This window comes from Sphaeramia orbicularis, chromosome 13 (assembly GCF_902148855.1).
Source record: "Sphaeramia orbicularis chromosome 13, fSphaOr1.1, whole genome shotgun sequence".
In the NCBI taxonomy this organism is placed as follows: Eukaryota; Metazoa; Chordata; class Actinopteri; order Kurtiformes; family Apogonidae; genus Sphaeramia; species Sphaeramia orbicularis.
In genome coordinates, this window is record NC_043969.1 from 34,201,833 (window position 1) to 34,224,572 (window position 22,740).

General features: G+C 36.2%; 1 protein-coding gene across 1 annotated transcript in view; it reads left to right on the forward strand.

Annotated features, from left to right (window-relative positions):
- b3glcta (beta 3-glucosyltransferase a) overlaps window positions 1–22,740 on the forward strand; it is a 116,810-nt gene that overhangs the window by 29,277 nt on the left and 64,793 nt on the right. Inside the window, exon 3 of the mRNA XM_030151905.1 lies at window positions 10,485–10,524. Within this exon, the coding sequence (XP_030007765.1) occupies window positions 10,485–10,524 (40 nt within the window). The remainder of the gene's footprint in view (window positions 1–10,484; window positions 10,525–22,740) is intronic.

Consider the following 22,740-nt stretch of genomic DNA (forward strand, 5'->3'; position numbering starts at 1 on the left):
TTGTGATTCAAGTGGTCTGAGAGGAAGCAGGAACTCTTCCTACTTCTCTGGACTCTGGCTCATATATGTTTTCATACATGTACATGGGTTGACAACATGACTAACAGCTGTAATCACCAATCACTGTTTACATTCTGTCAGAGGATTCTCCACTACTCTGTTCCATGGTTCATCACAATGACATGAAATGGTATTAGATCATCTATATTTCCATGTAGCCTTTTGACTTGTAGATTTTTGAAGAACAGAGTTGCATAGGGAAGGTGTATATTCTCAAATTGTGGTATTTTTTTTTGTTAATGGCTACTGTCACAGTACTGTGGCATCAAATATTGGTTTGTTTATTGCCACAGAGCCAATCAAATGATCCAAATTCTGCACTCTGAACGTTGTCCCAGTGGCTGATTTATAGTCATCAAAAACCCAGGCAAATTCCTCATATGAGGCAAAACAGTCGCCATGTTTCATGTTGTCTCCCTGCATGCTGAAACTGAAAGTGTGAATAGGTGCATAAACCAGCCTCTGGTAACTGGTCCCCCAGCCTTTTCCTGTAACTGGATAGGCACATGGCATGTGTGATACTTATGGCCACAGTACTGTGGCAGCAGGGGGACAGGTTACAGGTTACCAGTCTACACATGATATAATGATATAACTGGCTCTGTGGTAATAGATAAATGAGAAAGTAGTCCCACAGTACTGTGGCCATAGCCACTTTGATTTTTTTTTACCCTCTGTTTTCAACTCCTGTGTTTTTTTTAGGCTCTGGCTACAAATGCATGCCTGTAAACAAGTGTTCAGACAAATCACTGCTTATTTTAGCTTCTTTAAGGTCAAATTGTCAGTCCTGATGATCCGGCACTGGAGAAGAAAGGCTTCTCCATCTGACTCCAACAGCTTCTTCAGGGAGTGTGTGTGTTGTGTGACAGTATCATTCCGCTCATAATTCATACAGTGTCTGCAATTTCACATAAATAACATTTCAGTGACCCGTGTTTTGGTGTTTGCTCTTTCGCAAAGAGGAAAAGAAAACTGTACAAAGAGCATCCGTCTCAATTTTGATGCGGGATTTGAAAATGATTACAGTCTGTGCTTTGATCGATACTGTTCCCATAACCTCGTTACAAGAGGCTTATAATATGTAGATTAGGAAACAGCAGTAAACATCATAGGGTATTTTTCAGCCGTTGTCTTTGAGCGTAGTCAGTCATGTGTCTTGCATATGAAACAAGTTTTCCCCCCTCTGACGGCAGCCTCGAGCCTCTGATGACTGGCATCATTTTGAACTTAGTATGACTTGGAGATGTTTGCTAAGATGAGCCCAGGTACTGTGATTATCTGCTGCTCCAGGGCTCCATAAACATTCTCAACAACAAGTGTACTACATGTTTGCTAATGTAAGCAGACATCCCTTGATCTTGTGCGCTCTAGAAGACTCAGAACAGTGGGATAATTCAGAAGGACTATGGTGTGAGAAATTATTTACACACTATGGTTCCTGTGAAGCCTGTGCATTACTTTAACTTCCTGCCTTTGCTGTCATGCAGGGCTTGTTGGGATCTATGAGGGTCTGATAGAATGCTTACACCTTCTAGGTGATATTTGTAGACACTGCAAAGAGTACGAACCTGTGTAAACACCACATACTTTTGCATAGGCCCCTGTCTGTCTTCTGGTTTACCTCTGTTCCAATCACACTGTGATAAGGCTTTGTAGGGTTCCTGTCTTTTTTGAAGGGTATAGACCGTCATGTCCACGGCCAGTCTTCAGTTTAATCCACTTGTTGACATAAGGAAAGGGGCTGCAGCAATTTCAATGACACACTCAATTCTACTCATGTCTCACCGGAGAAAAACAGCCTCCCTGTTTGGAGGGTGTTTTGCTCCCTACATAACATCAATTTGTAGTGAATTGTGTTCACACTCTTCTGTGTGCAGTGTTAATCACAACCATGTATCATCGCCTCACCTTGAGCAGTTCTTATAAAATAAACTCAAGATGAGACATGTAAGTCTTACCTCACAATATTTGCTTCAAGTTCAAGCAGTGACCTTTTATCAAAGACCGATCTGTGAATATGGCCACCTGTAACACAGTAAAATGACAAAACATGTAATAGATTCACCCAGTTTAGGGCTGGACGCTATCTCCAAGACATGGATTTTTTTTTCCGGATGACTCTCTTGACTAAAACTATAAACTTTGATTGAACCTTAGTAATAAACAGGTCCAAAAACGGTCCAATATATGTATTTTTATTATTATTCTGAGAAAAAAGTCAGAATTCTGAGAAAAAAAACCTCAGAATTCTGAGATTAAAGTTCGAATTCTGAGGGAGAAAAAGTCAGAATTCTGAGATTAAAGTCAGAATTAATAATATTTTTTTTTAAACAAAATGTATTGGACCTTTTTTTTTTTCCTCTCCATTGGCCCTAATCCTCCTCCGTAGGTGTCAATGTGCATTTCTTGTTAAAAACATGTCAAAATGAAAATGAAAGCATCACTGATATGCAATAACTGGAGAAAAGCAGTCACATGAACATGTTGGACATTTGTGTAAAATGTAAATTAAAACCAAATGCAATGATTTGCAAGTCTCATAAATGCAAATGCAAATTTCATTAAAAGTTAAGGTCAGTCTTAATTTAATGGCAGAAACATGTCTCCAAAAAGTTGGAGCAGGGACAACGAAAGGCTGGAAGACAAAATGGCATTAACATTTTTTTGCAACTAACTGCACTGACAACAGAATGGGGCATGAAAAAAGAGCATAAGTGTCTTTCAGAAGCAGAGATGGGCAGAGGTTCACCAGTCTGTGGAAAAACTCTTTTTCTAAATTGTGAAACATTTTCAGAATAATGTTTCTCAATGTAAAATTGTGGAAACATTGAATATCTTATCTGTCACAGAATATAATCAAAATATTCTCAGTCTGAGAAAATCTCTGCACATACAGAACAGGGTATTATGATATTGGATGCCGCTATTTTATGGCCCTCAGGCAGAACTGCATTAAAACCAAGCAGGATTCTGTAATGGAAATCTCTGCATGGGCTAAGGAACACTTCTAGAAATCATTGCTGTACTGTGTGAGAACACAGTTGAGAAACACTGCTGTCTTTTCTGAACCAAAGTTAATTTCAGTTGGACTGAGGCAAAGTGGAAAACTGTTGTGAGAAAAGATTGATCGAAATTTGAAAAAAAAAAAAAAAAAAAAAAAAAATGCAAACCAAAAAGAATTTCAGATATGTCCCCCCAAGACTAAAGAGGAGACACACAGTTAAAACACTACATTTTCTCAGTTTAAACATTGGATGTTTTATTTACAGAGTTGAGGTTAGATATTACCCAGCCTTAACCTGGTATATCATAAATGTAGGTGTTTTAATCAAAGCAGTGTTTGCGGTTGTAAATTATTAAACATAGCATTCACAATCTGAATGCCTTTGTAATCATCTGAGAAAAGACTCATGTCTGCCTTGGATAAAGAACAGCTCTGTGATGTTCTCATGAAAGGACTCGAGGAGGCTTTTCCTTTGTGACCAGTCTCTTGTTAGTGCTGGTATCATGGTTAAAATCTGGTCAAAAGCATCCATCACACATCTTATGTTGAGGCCAGCGAGCATACTGTGACCCCAAATAACTTACACAGCAGGGCTTGATAGTTACCGTTGCCTCGTTGCTCCAGGCAACCAGATTTGGACCACTGTCAACAATTTTGTACAGTCTGGTCACTTCTGTTGGCAACTGTTTTTCTTAGAAAAATAAAGCTGAATCCCTGTGTGCACAATCCTCTAAGTTAGTCCTGACAACAAGTGCCCCCATTGAACTGTTCTGTCTGTGAGAGAATTAGTCAGTATGAGAAGTTCTGAAATTAAATAGTGAAAATGTAAAATAATAACCTTTGAACTCCACCGAATAAAATACTTGGATTGATAATGAAACAGCAGGACATTTTTAATAAAGAGAAAACCTGATTAAAGTTTGGCAGGCCTAAAAAATACAATTATTTCCAATTCCTTATAGTCTATGCCACAGTATTCACAACAAATCAGCATTTATAAAACTACCTGATGTTCAAGCGTCCAGCTGCCTAACCTTTTGTCTTTTGAAATACATTTACATACATACATATGATGTCACAAGTTTCTATTTTAACGTTCATTTTTGATGATTAAAAGGGCACTTTTAGGACACTTGTTTGTAAGAGACAGATGAAAAAAAAAAAATTCTGTCTTGGACAAAATGACCTTCTGGTAGATTGGTTGTAGTGGTCTGTTTCCACGTCACCCTCTGTACATTGGATTGGATGATGCTTGTTGCTATGGATAAAGACAAACACAGCAACACCTGCATCCCATTCCAGTTAGCTACTAATGCAAGTTACATAAGCTCCGTTATATTAACTGTGTATAATATTGCTTAGACTTATGTCAGTAGTTTACATTAGTGTATAATATGCTCTGAAATTATTTTCTGGACATACCTGTGATATTACAGTGATGGAAAACCAAAGCAGCAAAGGTCCTCATGTTGATAGTTACTTCACAGATAATGTTGTGTTGATATGTCATGTGCTGTAACTATCAGGCTGTGTTGCTTGTTACTTATTTATTATTTAAAGGACTGGTGTGTAAGCTATACTGTGATTTAGTTGCAGCAATTGAATATAATATTCATAACTTGTTAAATTACACCAATGGGAAAATAGCCATTCAGCAGTTATTCACATGCGAACACAGCTATGGAATATAAAATGCAATCTATACTGTTTTTTTTTTGGTTTTGTTTTTTAATAATTTTTTTTTTTTTTTTAACTTATTCTTGACCCAGGTGTCAGTCAGTGTCTCATTAGATTTTGGCACCAAAAGAGATTGTGGTTTGAGTTAAAATAGAACCATCCACAACATTAACAATGCATCACAAATGTAGAGACTCATTAAAGGGGCTTTATGTAGTGTTTGTACTTTGAAATAGGAAAAAAGTAAAACCAAAGGGTATTTGATCAAAGCATCAGAAAGTAATGAGTTTGGATGAGAACCACTAAGGGCTGGATTTACCAAAGGTTTGCACGTGTAAAAACATGCACAAACTTGACTGCGCACACAAAAACATGTTGAAGCTTATTTGCGAACAGGAGTTGTGTCTCTCAAATGGACAAAATAGCTCGTGCAACCCATTTAGTGTGTTTACCTTGATGAATATGCAATATGTGTGTCTGCCAGAACGTGCAATATCATTGGGAGGAGTAGATGCAAGTATTTTTTTAGCACACAAGATTTACCAAACCTGAAACTGATTGCGGTCACTGATTTTGTGTCTATATTTAGCACGTTTGAAAGGCAGGTTTTAATCGGCACAACTCACGCAAAACTGGCTGCAGTAGTTGTGGTGAAGAGGCGTCATATGCACGACCAAAGGCAATGCAGTGAACAAATCATTTCTGCTCACGTTAACATTTTTGGAATGACGGAAAGAAAAAATAATAATTGAGACGTATGGCCTATCCAGCCGTGTCATTTTAGAACTACTCAATGAGCTAGGGCAGGGGTCACCAACCCAAGTCCTCCAGAGCTACTATCCTGCATGTTTTAGATGTTTTAGATCAGGCTTCTGCAGAGCTTGATGATAGGCTTATCATTTGAATCAGGTGTGCTGGAAGAAGGGTACATCTAAAACATGTAGGATAGTAGATCTCGAGGACCTGGGTTGGTGATCCCTGAACTAGGGCATGATTTGTGGCTAGTCACAAGGAGGAGTCATGCAATAGCTTCTATGACAAAACTCCTCACACCATTACATTTCCTTGGTCTGAATCATTCCAGTGCACTGTTGCCATTAGTGCTGACGTATCGGGAGCAGTTTTTCCAGCGTACTGTCTCCATGACGACAACCAGTAGCGCAAAATCCTCATTTAAATAGGGCGGTCTCCAAGACTTTGCACCTGTTGTCATTTGTGCAGTTAATCTTAGTTGATCAGCCGTGACATGCATATCAGTAGCATGCGTGCTTCTTAGTGCGAGCAAGCTAATTTGTGCCTGTTATTTGTGATCTTAGTAAATCAGGCCCTATGAGTCAAAGAAAGTGACGAAGTGATAAAAGCTTGAAACACTGTGGTGGTTTTCACCACTGGACTCTAAATGAAAATAATGGAGTTTGATGCTGGAATGGCAGCATTTTGTCAACACTGAAAAGTTTGATTATGAGGCTTATGAAGATATAAAGTTATTATGAGAAGTCCATGGTTCAGACTCAACTGTGGCAGTTCTGACCTTGTTTGGACGATTCTGAAATGATTGTTAATACAGCTGTTGAGAACACAAACTGAACAGAAACCTGAGGTGATTTATGGTTTTAATGCGGCTGTTTTCAGTCTAAAAACAGAGCTAAGCTAACTTTGATTGATGAATTAAGCAGCTATGAGTTTTAGTTCAGTTTAGTTTGAAGAAGGAAACTTAATGATTCTATAATACAGATATGTGTCAACAATGAGCTTTATACTTTATTCAGTTAGCGATACAGTCTGTGGATACATAATGTTGATTTATCAGTGGTTTTTATAGTTGAAATGTGTTCTGGTACATTTTTACATATGAGCAGGTTTAGTGTATTTTACCAACATCAGCATCAGCAAAACTTTGCCAATAACTACCATTAGGCTTCTCAAAAATATAGACAATTGCTGACAAACTATAAAATGCACCCAGAATTGCTTAGATTTTTTTGCAACTATTTTGATGTCCAGTTAGTTTTTTTTTTTTTTTTTTTTTTTTTAATTTGAGATATTCAGATTCATTTGTTGAATATATGTATTTAAGTTGTTTTAACTTAGATGTTGTATTCAACACCTATCCCATTTTTAGTAGAGTCAAATATTGTTTCTGATGGTCTTTTTTCCCATACAGACAATTAATCAGCTGGTTTTTCATGCTTCAAATGTTATAGAATCAACTATTAAAATCAACTATTAGTCAACCTCTGCTACATACAATAGGCCTATACAACATCCAGGTGTATACAGCATGTACACATGCCCAGAACGGAAAAATAACATGCACTGGCATTCAAGACGGCCTTTCAGCATTTTCATATATTTTGTGCAATGCATAGATTGTCCTTCACAATTGGAGTGGGATGGTGAGGCATTTAGTTTCTTCCAGTCTGTAAACTCACTCAAAAATCGACTAAATTCTATACACTGCATTTTAATTGAAGATGCATGAGGAAATGTCCATTACCTCTGTGAATGTGTTCTACAACCAAAGTAAAATGCTCATCTTCTAGTTTATCAGCCCCTTCTTTTGGTTCTTGTTGGGATCCATTATCATGCAAATCACGAAGCCGACGGTTGACACCAATAAAAGCAAGTTAAAGGTTTGAGCTGTCACACTTCTGAATCCTTGCACTTTTACTGAAGGCTGTAATCAGCAGTTTTTTTTCCTCCTAAATTTCAAATGAAGTCAAATAAATGCAGAGAAAGGGGCTGTTTAAAGTACCTGAGAAGAATGCACGGCTGCTGTTCACAGGCAGCAGACATTTGGAGCCATTAAGTCATTACACATTAAGAGCTTTTACTTGTGTGTGAAAAATGACTATTGAATACAATTTAATCTGTCAGTCTGCCGTTTTGGCAGCGTGGAATGACAGCGGAATACAAAAGACTTAAACCATTCAAATAATTTGAAAGCATCCACTGAATGAAGCTGACAATTTGTACTGTACAGACAGCCGTTTTATTATTCAGTTAATATAAACACAGGGGGAAAACAATAATAATAGTGCACGCTAGTGGTGTAGGAGTCCCTGTAGTTGGCCAGCTCTAGTAAACATCACACATTTTTCTTTCACATGTCAAAATCCATAAAACCCTGCAACCTTGATCCATTCTTGCCATCAGTGAACAGAGGGCTAATGTGACCTGATGGGTCATACACATCAGTAGAGTGACTGCGCCCTAGGGGATGGAGAGCTGTAGAGGGAACACAAGCTTTAGCCTCTATATATGTGAAGAGTTTCATATCAAAGCCAAGGATCAGAGAATGTCTATGCCGGTGTCCTTGGTTACATAATAATCACATTTAGTAGGTTGAGTGTTGTTCCTTAAGGAGTTTACATGTTGCACCTCAGTGGGGGGACCGTCACCATGCCGCTGCTGCCGCTGCTGTTCTGAGGTTAAAAGTACATCAGTCACAATCTTTCTGTCTGTCTGCATCAGTGCTGTGGTGCCTCAGATCAAAAGCAGAGAAGGGCTGCTGAAATGAAACCCTTCAGGTGGACAGCACACAGTCATAGCAATTCCCTTTTTACACCTATGGGTGTCTAATTCCCGCTGCAAATGGCTGACAGCCTGCTGTCAGATGGGATTAAGGAGAATGTTACCTGCACGCAGAATCACAGAAGACCAAAGAGAGATGATCCCTATGGGCTGAGAATAATTCATGTCCCGGTAATGGTGAAAATGATGCTAGATCTGATTGGAGTTCATTGCACCGCAGAATACTAGATCATTTACAAGAGCAAGATTTGTAGCCCCGCTGTCACTCAAATGTGTGGATTTTATGGAGTGCAACCACAGGGCAGAATTTAAAAATGTATTCTGTTAAAGGATTTTACAGCTCTTGTTTCTTTCTTTTTTTTTTTTTTTCTCGCACTTTTTTTTTTTTGCTGCATCTTCCCTCTGTGTTCACATAGTTTTTCTTACTGATGTGAACAGGATGTGTTTAGTAGGCAGCGTTATTGTTCGACAGAAGTGCTCTTGAATTATTTCACAGAACTTCCAATTATGTATAGTTAAACACAGTGTAGGCCGTCAAGCTATATTTAGACATGTTCATTAAAGTCTCATTAAAACCTGCTGTAAGACATTAGAGTCAGCTTGAGGTTGTGTAAAAAAGAAATTGTCAGACATGTACATATGGACAGTAAAAATATATAGTTTTATGCACAATTTAATTTGCAATGTTTTAGAAAGTGTTAAATTGTTGGGAGGGAGTTTTGCAGAAAAATATAGAATTAAACCTTGCACCTGTCATTCTTTCACCACTCTATCATAGCGTCAGCCAGTATTAAAAGGACGCATAAGCTCTATATTTGTTAATACTATGTCTTTGTTTCGTAAAATCTGTTTTCCTGTGATATTTACACGACAGCTCCCCAACGTTTAATGTAATAATTTCCCTCGTTTTCCATACATATTAACCCATTCTTATATTTTATCAAGTTAGAAAGATTTTATATGAGTAATTATCTGATAACCAGTCAGATGCATTTTTACCTTGAGGGGCTCTCTCTCTTCAGCTACGGAAATGATTTCACAGGAGAAGTGTGTGATGAGATAAGACAGGAACCTTGTGGGTATGACTAATGCTACTGAGTCCAATTAAGCCGATGTCTTGTACCCACTGAATTAAATCACCCTGATATGATCTTGTCTGTGTGTGCATATATTTGCCGCTAACTCTGATCACCTGGAAAAACAAGAGACGACACAGAGCTTCACATCTGCACGGATCTTCACTGTACTTATCTTAATAGTTGGTAGCAATTATTTTCACATTGTGTGGTTAGGTTTGTCAAAATATCATTTAGTTTCTAATAAAATAGAGCAGGAATGTAGAAGTGCAGAAAGTGGTCATATGAAAACTAAAAGATGTTGTCATGTTAGCTGAGGGAAGTTAATGGAAGGAAAATTGACGACATTAAAAGGTTGCTGTCTCCATTATGAAAATTGGTAGGGCTGTGCTGTAGATATGCTGAGACAGTGGATTATATATATAGGCTGGTTTACACAACTGTCACCAAACTACTATGATTCTCTATAACCAACACACCACACTAGCTGAAAGTGAATTATGACTTAGTTAAGCACTCTGAAGGCTGCAACAGCTTGCCAGTGAAATGATTGTTAGTCTAGAGGAAGTCATAAATCAAAACAGACTCCGTTTGTCATTATCTATTAATACTCTGCCGCTCTCGCTCTGGAGCTCTGGAAACAGCCAGAACTTGCACGTTCTCGCCTTCTCCCAAGACCCAAAGATTTCCTCTGAAAGTCGGAGGTAAAAGACAGCTCTTCAAAGTTTGCTCGGCTTCTGATTGATTTACTCATCCCTCCATGGTCTGCTGCATGCACTGACAGCTCTGGAGGTGGAACAGTGTTGAATGCTTTAATTGAGCTGAACGTTCATAGCTTTAAATGCTCCAGGCACAAAATCCACACAATTAGGAAGGACTAATGACGTGGGGTATCGCCCATTATTTCTCCAAATAACCCAAAGGGGCTTCCATATTTAGCATCACTAAGTCTTAATTAGTGATTGGAAAATGAAAGTACAGTATGAGGCTGAAACAGAACATATTCACACAGTTTCTATGTCTTTTGTTCAAGCAAAAAGTGAATGTATGTAGGTCATTATTTGAAGATGGAGGCAGTTGAACATCTTTTTTTGTTGCTGTAATTACTAAAAAAAGTCTTTCTGTCTTCTCAGAGCCAAGATCATATGGATGTCATCCACAGTAGTCAGCTGGGTAAGTCTAATTTTTGACTAATTGGTGTAGAAACATAAGCACAAAAGACAATAAAAAGAAGTCATGTGGAATAGATGTAGAAAATACGTTAGAATTAGTATTCTGCTTGGGTCACTTTTATTGGTCTGGTACTGGGTTTGATTTTTGGAAAATAAATTTTTCATCTTGGTTGGCATTGAAAAGGATGAAGTAATAGCTTATGAACAACTGTATTTTAAAATAATTGAAATGAATTATTCCTTAATATGATCACAAGGAGTAAATTCTGACATGAAAACCATTGCACGGTGTAGTATGTGTTAAAAAATGGAGGAAAAAATACAAGTTTTGTCTGGAGCCAGCCTTAAAAAAGGAATCTTTAGGCTCTCACAGACTTTTCGCATGGTCCTATCTCTTTATCGATTTGACAGAATCCTGGAATTTCATAAGTAGAGCAAATAAAAAGATCTCATGCATGGCTTTCAAGCTTCAGGGGGCTCATACAATCACCATCTGAGTGAATTTTTTTTTTTTTTTTTTTTTTTTTTGCGAGGCTGCAGAGGAGTTGGTAGCCAGTTTCTGGACCTCTGCCTGTTGTTCATTGAACTGGGTCATGGCAGACGCAAAAGCACACAAAAGCAACTTCATAATGCTCTCATTTGGCACCTCAGCAAAAGAGCGGAAATACAAACAGACAGCTATCTGAAAAATGGAGCTAGACTATCTGGTACCGCCACAGCTATTCCCTTTGTCACAGCAGAAAAGCTCAGCACGCCTGCAGAGGTTATTGTTTATGGTTAGGAATTCAAAAGATGAATAAATTAAAGTTGGACTTTGTTTTATGTTGACAGTACAACATGTTTCAGGTATACCTCACTTGTTTATCACAAAAGAGCTGATGAATTTTTTAATAGGTTTTTGAAATAGTCACACTGACACAAGAACAATGGAAAAGGATAAACAAACAGAGTGATATTCCATTAACTCTAACTTAAGAACCAAGCAGCCACTGACATCTACATCTACACTTTTTAACAGCTCATCCTATCAATAAAGAGAATAGAATTCAGATAAAATGCAGTTTCTCAGCTTTTCAGCAGCGTTAAGTGCATCTTCTTAAGATGTTCAGAGGCTTTGTAGCGAATGTGGAAACACCATAATTTTAGGCAACTGTGATTCACGAGTCAAACGGATGTTGTGTGACAAATTGCAGTTGTCAACATTTTTTTATATTCAGTTAATAATATATTTTGGTGAAAAAGTCACACTTCTGTCACATTTTTATCTGTTTTGATATTATAAGCTTATTTGAACATCGATCGATCAGTAAATTAACCCATAAAGACCAAAATCATCTACTGATTTAATATGTTTAATACCTGTTGATCCACTAATCCTATCCAAACATGTAAATAATTGGTGTAAAATACAGTTTTTCATCATTTCATGGTCATCAGATATGACCCATTTACACGTTCAGAGGCTCTGTGGTTACCATGGAAACACCACCATCTTCTACAACATTGATTCACCAGTAAAATCCATTGAGTTTGATAAACGTCAGTGGATGGAGACACTTGGTTTATGTTCAGTTATTGATATCTGTGCTTAAAAAGTCACTTTTTCTTTAGATTTCTCTGTTTCTGGTATAATTATCTTCAACTTTAATCTGAGCTTTTAAGAACATGTCGATATTTAGTGAATTAAATATAGGAAAATACATGATGTTGTCTGAAAAAACACAAAATACAGAGGATAATGTTATCATAAATGGAGATAAATCACTTCTGAAAGGTTAAATCTAGAGAAAAAAATATTTGGGAACTGCCACAAAAATAGCACTGCGTCTTTATGGGTTAAATATAGGAAAATACCTGATCTTCACAGAAAAATGCAAAGGATTATATTATAATTAATGGAAATAAATGGTTAAAAGAGGAGAAAAAATCATTTAAAAGTCACTACAATAGTAATTGTAGGTCTTTAAGGGTTAAATCTCAATCATCATTAGGCACAGTGTACAGTAGTACATATACAGTGGTTGTTTGAAGTTTGCAAACCCCTTAGATTTTTCTCTTTTTCATCTTAACCTAAAATATGATCAGACTTTTATAGAAATATAAAAAATCCATGAAAAGACAAATGAGACAAAATCATCACACACACATTTATTTCAATCTTAAATGTTTGATATTGTTTTAGGTCATATTTATGCAGAAAATCTGAAGAATTAACACATTTTCAGGCAGCATTGTATACGATAAGCAAAGCAAGCAAGATTTTATTATAGTGTTTGAAGCAAAGAAAGAAGCTGTTAAAATCCTGTGGCTATATTGTGCTCCATGTAGTATTTCTAAAAAATGCAACATGCTACATCTCAAAAACACAGATAGCTAAAGCCCAGAGGAGCTGGAGGAGCTGCTGAAATGCTGCAGGAATAATAAAAAAAAGTTTTAAACCAGCAAGAATTTCGAGATATCAGCACTGAAACATAAGAAGGGAGTCAGTACTGAAAACATCTATGAATGCAAACATTTTTCAACGCTGCCAAAAGCTCAAAGTTCTTGAGTTTAAACATCATCCTCATTGACACGATCAACAAATGCAGTCAGAAACATTACAGCCCTTTTATCTTCACTGCAAATATAACATTAACACATAATCTCTTGTGTTTTTTTTTTTTTTTTCCAGCATCGGTTTATTTTCATCCTTATCAACACATAACATTCTGCAGTCCAGTGCTTGTTAGTACTCTGGCTGACCGGCCTGATTGTTGGCTTAATTGCCTGGCTCACAGTCCTTGGAAAAAAGATGAAACAGATAAAATTATGTTTTATATGCAAAGTGTCACAAAGGAGTCACAGCAATTATTTTTAAATGGAAATCCCTTCATGAGTTAATATGAACAATAAAAAAAAAAACAAAAACGTGACACCGTTTTGAGTTTGGGGTCAGTTTGTATAACATTAGACAGAATTTAGACTCTTTACTGTAATTATTAAATATATGTTAACTGCATTGTCACTTTGTCCAAGTAATTGAATTTATTAAAATACACTAAACTACAGAGGCACATTGCGTTCAGATGTTTTATTGGTTGGATCATCATAAATAATATGATGTAATTTCATACAGTAATAAATATAATTGCAATAAACACGTTCATTCATCTTTAGGTTCACTTTGTTTGATATTTTTATCTATTCTTACATCTAACATCTCTATATGCTTACATGTTTTGTCATTATAAGAGTAGAAACATTCCACCTGTAGATTCCTGAAATATTTGACATGACCTGAACATACATTATTAAGTGGTTCTATGTAGTATTAATATTTCAAACTCTCAACAGCAGGGGGAAGTCACATACCAAAACACACTTAAGACTACCAAAACCAAATAATTTAACTCTAGGTTTCCACAGACTGTATCGTTCACTGAATAAGACACTGCTCATTGTTTGATTTGATCAAGTTTACTTCTTGCAACTAAAACTCATAGCTGCTTATTTTAACAGTCGGTCAGATTAACACTATGTATAATAATCTTCACGTGCTGCGTTATAGCTTCGTTAGCTTAGCTCTGTTTTTAGGTGAAAAAAGCCACAATGGGCTCTACAGGGTGGGGAAGCAAAATTTACAATGAACATTTAGTTGTTTTTTCTCAGCAGGCACTACGTCAATTGTTTTGAAACCAAACATATATTGATGTCATAATCATACCTAACACTATTATCCATACCTTTTCAGGAACTTTTGCCCATATGAGTAATCAGGAAAGCAAACGTCAAAGAGTGTGTGATTTGCTGAATGCACTCGTCACACCAAAGGAGATTTCAAAATAGTTGGAGTGTCCATAAAGACTGTTTATAATGGAAAGAAGAGAATGACTATGAGCAAAACTATTACGAGAAAGTCTGGAAGATACTATTAAAGAAGAATGGGAGAAGTTGTCACCCGAATATTTGAGGAACACTTGCGCAAGTTTCAGGAAGCGTGTGAAGGCAGTTATTGAGAAAGAAGGAGGACATATAGAATAAAAACATTTTCTATTATGTCAATTTTCTAGTGGCAAATAAATTCTCATGACTTTCAATAAACTAATTGGTCATACACTGTCTTTCAATCCCTGCCTCAAAATATTGTAAATTTTGCTTCCCCACCCTGTATGCACAGCCCCACTATTTCCTGAACTTCAGGCAGCTCCTTTATTTCCTGCCTTTCATTATTGGACACACTGATTTATCCAGGTATGTCTGCTACTTCTTGTTGTGACTACTGATTAATTAGACATACCTGGATTAATCAGCGTGTCCAATAATGGAAGACAGGCAATAAAGGAGCCACTTGAAGTTCAGGTAGTAGTGGGACTGTGCATAGAGCCCATTACCACAAATCACCTCTGTTTTCTGTTTGGTTTGTGTAGTCAGTAGCTGCATTAAAGATCTGTTTGGAATCATCCAAACAACTGTCACAGTTTAGTCTGAACTGCGGATCAACAAATGCCAACATTCCAAAAATAATAACATGACATAAGAACTTCATACCTGAATAAGCTTCATAAGAAAACTCACCCGTGTGGAAGAAATGCTGCCATTTCAGCGTCTAAAACTTTAGTAAAAAATGTAGGTAATTTTTAAAGTATTTGAAAGTAGAGCTACTACATACAGCTTCTTTTCAAAGTGATATTGATTTGACATTTTTCATGATAGTTATTACCCTGCCAACTGAAGGAGAGGCAAGGGCTGGTGTTTTTGGTTCGGTTTGTTTCTTTGTTTGTTAACACTTTAGCAGCAAAACTATTGGTTGAATTCATACCAAATTGGGTTTAGAGATTGCCAGTGACCCAGAATAGATCTAATTTCATTTTGGGAAAAGTAGGTCAAAGTTGAAATTTTTTATTAATTTTGTTATATCTTTTTTTTTCCCCATTTGCTTATAATGGGTGAAATTTCACATGTCTGTAGCAGCAAAACTATTGGTTGAATTCATACCAAACTGGGTTTATAGATTACCAGTGACCCAGAATAGATGTGATTATATTTTGGGAAAAGTAAGTCAAAATTCTCATTTTTTATGAATTTAAAAAAAAAAAAAATCTCTCCTTTACTTACAATGGGTGAAATTTCAAATGCCTATAAAAACATAAATTTTGTTTCAATTTACTTAAAACTTGGCACATATAGAGAAGCAATTGATATGCTGACATCAGCACACGCATAGACATGATGACATCAGCTGGATCGATGCCAAAATAAGCTACAGTATGTGCGAGGGGCGGGGTTTGTTATGCCTGTAACCACTTGTTTTAACAGCCTCAACAACTATCACCTCTGTTTTCTGTTCAGGTTGTGTAGTCAACAGCTGCATTAAGGATCTGTTTGGAATCATCCAAACAAGGTCAGAGCTGTCATAATTTAGTCTGAACTGTGTATAAACAAATGCCAACTTACCAAAAATAATCACATCACATAATATCTTTATACCTGAATAAACCTCATTAGAAAACTCACCCGTGTGGAAGAAATGCTGCCACTTCAGCATCTAAAAACTCTAGAAAAAATTTAGGTCATTTTTAAAGTATTTGGAAGTAGAAATACTACAGCTTCTTTTCAAGGAAATATTGATTTGACATTTTTCATAACAGTTATTGACATCAGCTGATGAGAGCATTTTTTATCGTGAGAATAAACAAACCTATAGAGACGTGGAGATCAGCAAGATGTAGGTGATATGTTCTTGTATTGGTGTTGATATAGTTTGGATTTTAATGGAAGTTTAATGGGAATATAATATGTTGGTGAAAATAAAGGATGAAGCATGTGAGATCGTACAGCCTTTTTTTTTTCTTTTCTCTAAATTAAATTAGTTTCTTATAGTAACCATTCTGGCTCCATTGCATCATGATCTAGGGTTCAGCAGAGAAGAAATTTGAGTCTGGGCCTCTTCTGCTCTGTCTTTTTTTTTTTTTTTCTTTCAGTTTTCATGGCCTTGACCAGCACTAAGATATGAAAGCAAAGTTCATGTGTTTAAAAAAAAAAGCTTGAACTTGTGTGCAAATGTAAACGTAGAAAGATCCTCTCAGTCTTTGTCCTTCAAATTATCACACAAAACCACATTTTTACTGTGGGTGTTGTAGAAAACTAAATGACCTATGGTTTTTGTTCTTTATCTGTGTGGGAAAGAAGAATGTAACAAAACACATCACCCGTAGCTGCTGTTATCGGTAGGTTTTTCTATACATTTGGTGTTTGGTACTGGAGGTGATAGGGTCTCTTTGTAACACAAACAGTGGACAGGGCAATGATGTGCCTGAATTTCAATCAGATCACCTCCATAACAGTAATTATGCTCCTGAAAGTCAGATTTGTGTGTCCTCTGGGGCTGTATTATTCATTCAGTGACTCTGAATCGGATTCCTCAGGCCAGTGGAATAACCATTGTATCTGTAAGATGGTGCAATGTTCTGAAGATGTTGACTGGACTGCTGTGTAAAGCTATTTCTTCTATCCTTATTCTTTTTCTCTCACGTTTACTTAAAATGCTAGACAGGCTATTGCAGAACTTTATTGTGTCCTTGTCTTTCTTTTATTTTTCTGGACTCGCCTTGCAACACAGATTCATCCTCCCTGTGTCCCAAAGTGTATTAACAAATACTACTGTTTATGGTGTAAAATCTATGAATCTCCCTAAAATATTCAGCTTCCTGGGAATTAAAAAAAAGCTGAACTTCACTTTCAAGTGTGCCTCATCCATTCTGAAATGCTGTATTATATCTAAGTAATGGGCTTCACACACATAGAGGATGGAATAAAGATGGATTTTGTTAAGTATTTGCTATCATGCTAAAAATACTGTATATTAACTGCAGAACTGAGAACATTTTACTTTGTGCTCAGGAGAAAATGTCACTAAAATGACTGATTTAATCTAGCAATATAGCCTTTACTGTTAATTAGCTATATCACAATAAGGTCAAGGTTTTCTATGTCACTCTGAGAGATATAAAGGAGATAATAGGAGATATCTATAGGCCACAGGTGTCAAACATGTGGCCCGGGGGCCAAATCTGGCCTGCCAAAGGTTCCATTCCGGCCCGCAGGATGAAAGTGTAAAAATTAACCTGAAAAGTCAAGGTTGTCCAAATCATTTTGGTTCAGGTTCCACATATAGACCAATGTGATCTTAAGTAAAAATAACAACACAATAACCCATAAATAATGACAACTACAAATTTTCTTTGTGCAAAATTATGTGGAAAAAAAGTAAAATTTACATTTACAAAACTATTCTTTCACAATAAAATGCAAATAAATACATAAATAAAAACAAATATGAACAACCCCAAATGTGCAATTTTAACAATATTCTGCCTGTTAATAAATTATTGTGCATTTATGAATCCACTGTGATCTGTAGTTGTGTTAATAATAAGAGATGTAATATTGTTGAAATTGTTCAAATGTTAGTTCCAAACTCCAAAATTTTAACAATATTATGCCTGTTACCAAATGTTTATGTAACATTGTGTGTAATGTACATGTATAAATGATAAGTCGAGGCATAATATTGTTAAAATTGCACTAATTTTTCAAATGAAATTTCTGTTTTTTCAGGTTATTCACATCTTTTTTGTAAAATGTAAATATTTTCATAATTTAATTGGGGGTTTTTTGTACCAAAACAAAAAGAAAAACTTGGATTTGTCATTATTTCTAGGTTATTAAGTCATTATTTTACTGGTCTGGCCCACTTGAGATCAAATTGGGCTAAAGATGGCCCCTGAACCAAAATGAGTTTGACACCCCTGCTATAGGCTATTTAAAGTTATTAAATAGTACAGAGAGGTCGACAGAAAGCACTGGAAGAACTACATTGACAGCGTAGAGTTAAATTGATCAGCAAAAACTACTTTTCTTTGCTTCAACAAAAGATATGTAGTGCTAATTAGCTAACGTCAATTAGCATCAGCTTTCTTAGCCCACAGTTATTAGCAAAGACAGGTGAGCATAATTAGAAGTTTCTCATGTTAACTTGAAGTCACGTAGTGTGGATTATTTGAGGATAAATAACTGTCACAACTTTAACGAAACACCAATAAAACTGGTTTCATAAAATTTTTGTTGTTTTCTAGACAACAGTGTGTTAAGCTAGCTAATGTTAGCTATATGTGTTTCATGAGAGAAACCTACGTTTTCATTGATATTCAAGTCAGGTTATAACATTCACTTTAAATGGCAGTCCTTTCTTTCTTTCTGTTCTTTTTGCTATTTCAGAACTATCATTACAAAGATTTATTAACTTGATTGCTGTTACAATATGGGATTAATGTCCAACTGATCCTTTAGTTACTGAATTGGACTTATGTGAGCCACTTTGTGAATGCTTTAGGAGAAAAATGTAATAAGAAAAAATCTTTCAAGGGAGAAGCAACAATATAGAAGACAGAGAAGATTAATCACATTTTTCATGACACATGCCAGAAGTCTCTATTCAGAAAGTGCCATTAGGATGTTGTGGGAACAATGCAGCTGCTGTTAGTTCTCAGACATTGTCAAATGTAATGCATAAAATTATTTTTTCTCATTGTATCTTTAAGATGACACAATGTTCGCTCCATTTTGACTGGACTGCTGTGAAAAACCTAACACTTCCTTTCTTTCTTTTATTACTCTGAACTTGCCTTCCAACACAGATTGATCCTCCCCATGTCCCAAACTGTATTATTGAATACGGCTGTTTATGGATTGAAAATCACAAATCTCCTTAAAATATTCAGCTTTTTGGGAATTAAAAAAAGTCGAATCTCACTTTCATGCATGCCTCACGCATTCTGAAAAAAAAAAAAAAAAGTAATGGGTTTCATAAGCAAAACCTGGACCCTGTTAAGTGTTAATTGCCTTAGGTTCCTGAATTATAGATGCTAAGTAGGTTTAAGGGTTGGGTTCAACACACTCATTAGTTTTCAGCGCACTTACCCATGGTTCATGAACTCTGGAGAACTTCTAACGACTGTGATTATCACACGTTAGAGACCCTTTCCCCTGCCCTGACTCTTTATGTGTTGCATCTGCTGTGTGATTGTTTTGTATGTGTGTTTGCGTATTGGCAAGAATTTTAATGAGCCAATCTTTACAGAAGAGTGACTTTTTCCCTCTGATGGTTGTCCCCTGGTACACACCTCTCACTCTTACACACATACATATATTACCACACACACATTCTTTTTGTGTTCTTAATGCAGCTCTCTATCTTTCTTGGTTTGCTTCCTCATTTCACTCCCTCCCTTGCTACCTCTACACTATTTTCCTCTCTGTTTTACACAGAGATATTTATGACACTGACCTTTTCAGCAGTAAGCTGAAAGTTAAATACACCATGCTCCCTATTGATCTTTCGCAAGGCAATTAAAAGTCTGTATTAATATGAGAAGAGGGCTGATAGAAAATCATTTCACTTGCTGCATGATGCATAGGCCTGTGCCACACTAGATGATTGCATATAGGGTAGGTAAATTATTATTATATGGCTAAATCAAACTCTTAACAGCCTAAAAGTTGGCTATATTGAATTTGGGGCTCCAGATTGAATATCACCGGATGTCTGTGGATTGGATATTAAATCCTGGTGCTGTCTGGTGTAACGGTCATGGTTAGTTTGGCCAGGAATCTGCAACCCAATTCTCTTTGGCGCACTCTGTCTCCTGGATGTATTGGGTGTGAGGAAGGGAGGGATGCTGGGGAATTTCAGGAGAAAGATGATTCTGGGCCATCTTGTCTCGGATAGTCCAATGATGTGAGTCGTTGGAGTGTAGCAGGTTTAACAGCAGCCACTGGATGGTGAGTCAGGGCCGCCAGTTATGTAAATGAGGTATTGACATCTTCTGTCATCTCTGAACGTACTAGCAACAAAGAGCTATGGATCTATCATGGCAGCTGCATTGTTCCCACAACATCCTAATGGCACTTTCTGAACAGAGACTTCTGCAGGCATGCGTCATGAAATTACACTATTAATCTTCTCTCGGTTTTCTATATTGTTGCTTCTCATTTCTTCTTGAGAGATTGTTTTTTACTATGTTTTCCTCTTAAAGCATTCACCAAGTGGCTCACTTAAGTCCAATTCTGATCCATGAGAAGCTTCCATTCAGACCGCAAACCCTGTTGACATAATGGGGGGGGGGGGACATAGGGCTATTCTTTATTTTGTCATTAAATGGAGTTTAACAAGCAGCTCAATACAGCCATCTGTGTCCCCTGACTATACGTGCTGCAGGGATTGGTAGAGAAAATGAGGTAGAGAAGTGTGAAAATGCATTCAGACGTAACTTTTTAAAGGTACAACACGAAGCATACGTGAAGAAATGCACTGGATTGTGTTGTTCATATTTTTATCTTCACCAAAAAATGCAGAAGATGATATGAGGATACATGTTGTTAAGGATTAGTTATTATGTCAAACATACTATACATTAATTGTAAAAGTGGGAATATTTAATACTATGTTCAATAAAAGTTTCACTAAACTAATTTCTGTAGTCCAACAATAAATCTAGACCTTCACTGTTACTTTTTATAGTCACCTGTCAAGCTTTGGCACACAGTATATATCACAAAGGAAATCATTTCTGTATTTATAGCCTTGAAATAGAATAAAGAAACACACAGAAAATGTTAGAGCTACAGTCTTAACCCTTTCATGCATACTGGTCACTACAGTGGACAGCTGTTCTAGAGCTGTTCTCTTGTATATTCATGGGTTTTGTTGTGCTTTTCGTTTTTTGTTTTTGTATTTTTTTTTACACATATCTTTATTGAAGTTTTAAGACACTACATATCTTTTCTGACATGAATTGGTAACATTATGTAGATCTCTTCTGAGCATAAACCCCCAGAATCACAAGCCCTCCCCATACTTTTCACACAGTTTATCAGTAAATACATGTTTCTGTGTGTCAAAAATTAAATATGTGGTGTCCAGCTGAGTGGACATTTTTGCAACTTCATGAAAAATAGGTTCATAAGAAATTTTTTTTTTTTCATTATTATTATTTTTTTAATGTATTTTTAAAAAATTTTAAATTATTTTATTTTATTTTATTTTTTTTTCCAGAAGAAAATTTTCAATCACATTGTTTTTTTCATGCCTAAAGAGGAATAAAAACACTCAGGAAAAAATTTTGATTAAGGTTCTCATAATTTGTGCATGAAAGGGTTAATGTAGGATTGATTTGACTGACAAAAACCACTTCGTTTGCTTCAGCAAAAGATGCAAATTAATGTTAGCGCTTTTAGCACAGTTGTTTGCAAAAATGGTTCAACTTAAATGTTATTTATATTAACTTTGAGTTAGGTGGTTGTGTATCATATGAGCATGAATAAATACTGTACACCACATAATAAACAACATAATTATTTGCTATATTGTGTGCTAAACTAGCTAGTATTTATATTACATAAATTATTGCTAGGTTATAAATGTAACTCTCTAATGCATATTGCAGTCCACTCTGTCTACTCTATATCTCAAAGATTTGACATTATTTTTAGAATATGATATCTGACTGTCCTTTTAGGTACTATGCCAAAATCTGTATATAAAGCTGTATATAGTCTACGTAAAGTGATTACAAATATAAATGGCTTTTGGCAAGACAAAATCATGACGCCCTCTCTAAACTTTAAATATATCAGCTGTCACGCTTCCAGGTTCTATTGCAGTGCTATAAACACTTGTATAAACATATAAATTAATTAATGACTGTCTACTATCTGTGTGTCCTTTGGGCATTTTCAGCTAGCATCCTGTTAAATTATGACTTTAATTAGTGATAAAAATGATAGTGTTTCTAGATGATAAAGGGTAAACATTAATCATCGACACACATTAATTGACTAGATACATAAATGTTTATATCTATGGCTACATTCACATATTGCACATAGTTGAGGTTGCTAATGTGGGATTTTACAGTAGCTGTTTTAGCATTTACTAGGTCGATCCTCATGTAATTTTAGTCAAATACTCCTGACCTAAAGTTATCCTTTGTGTTGTGTGTTGTGTTACGTTCTGGACTCGAGTGTGTTGACATCTGAGATCAAACTTGTGATGGATCTAATAGTGACACACACCTGCTCTGTGATGCTGATTGAGATGGCAGAGCCGCAGGAGTGTCTGGAGGTGAGGATGCTCTTAGCTCTGCGGCCACTTGGCAACATCCACCATCCTGCTCTAAGG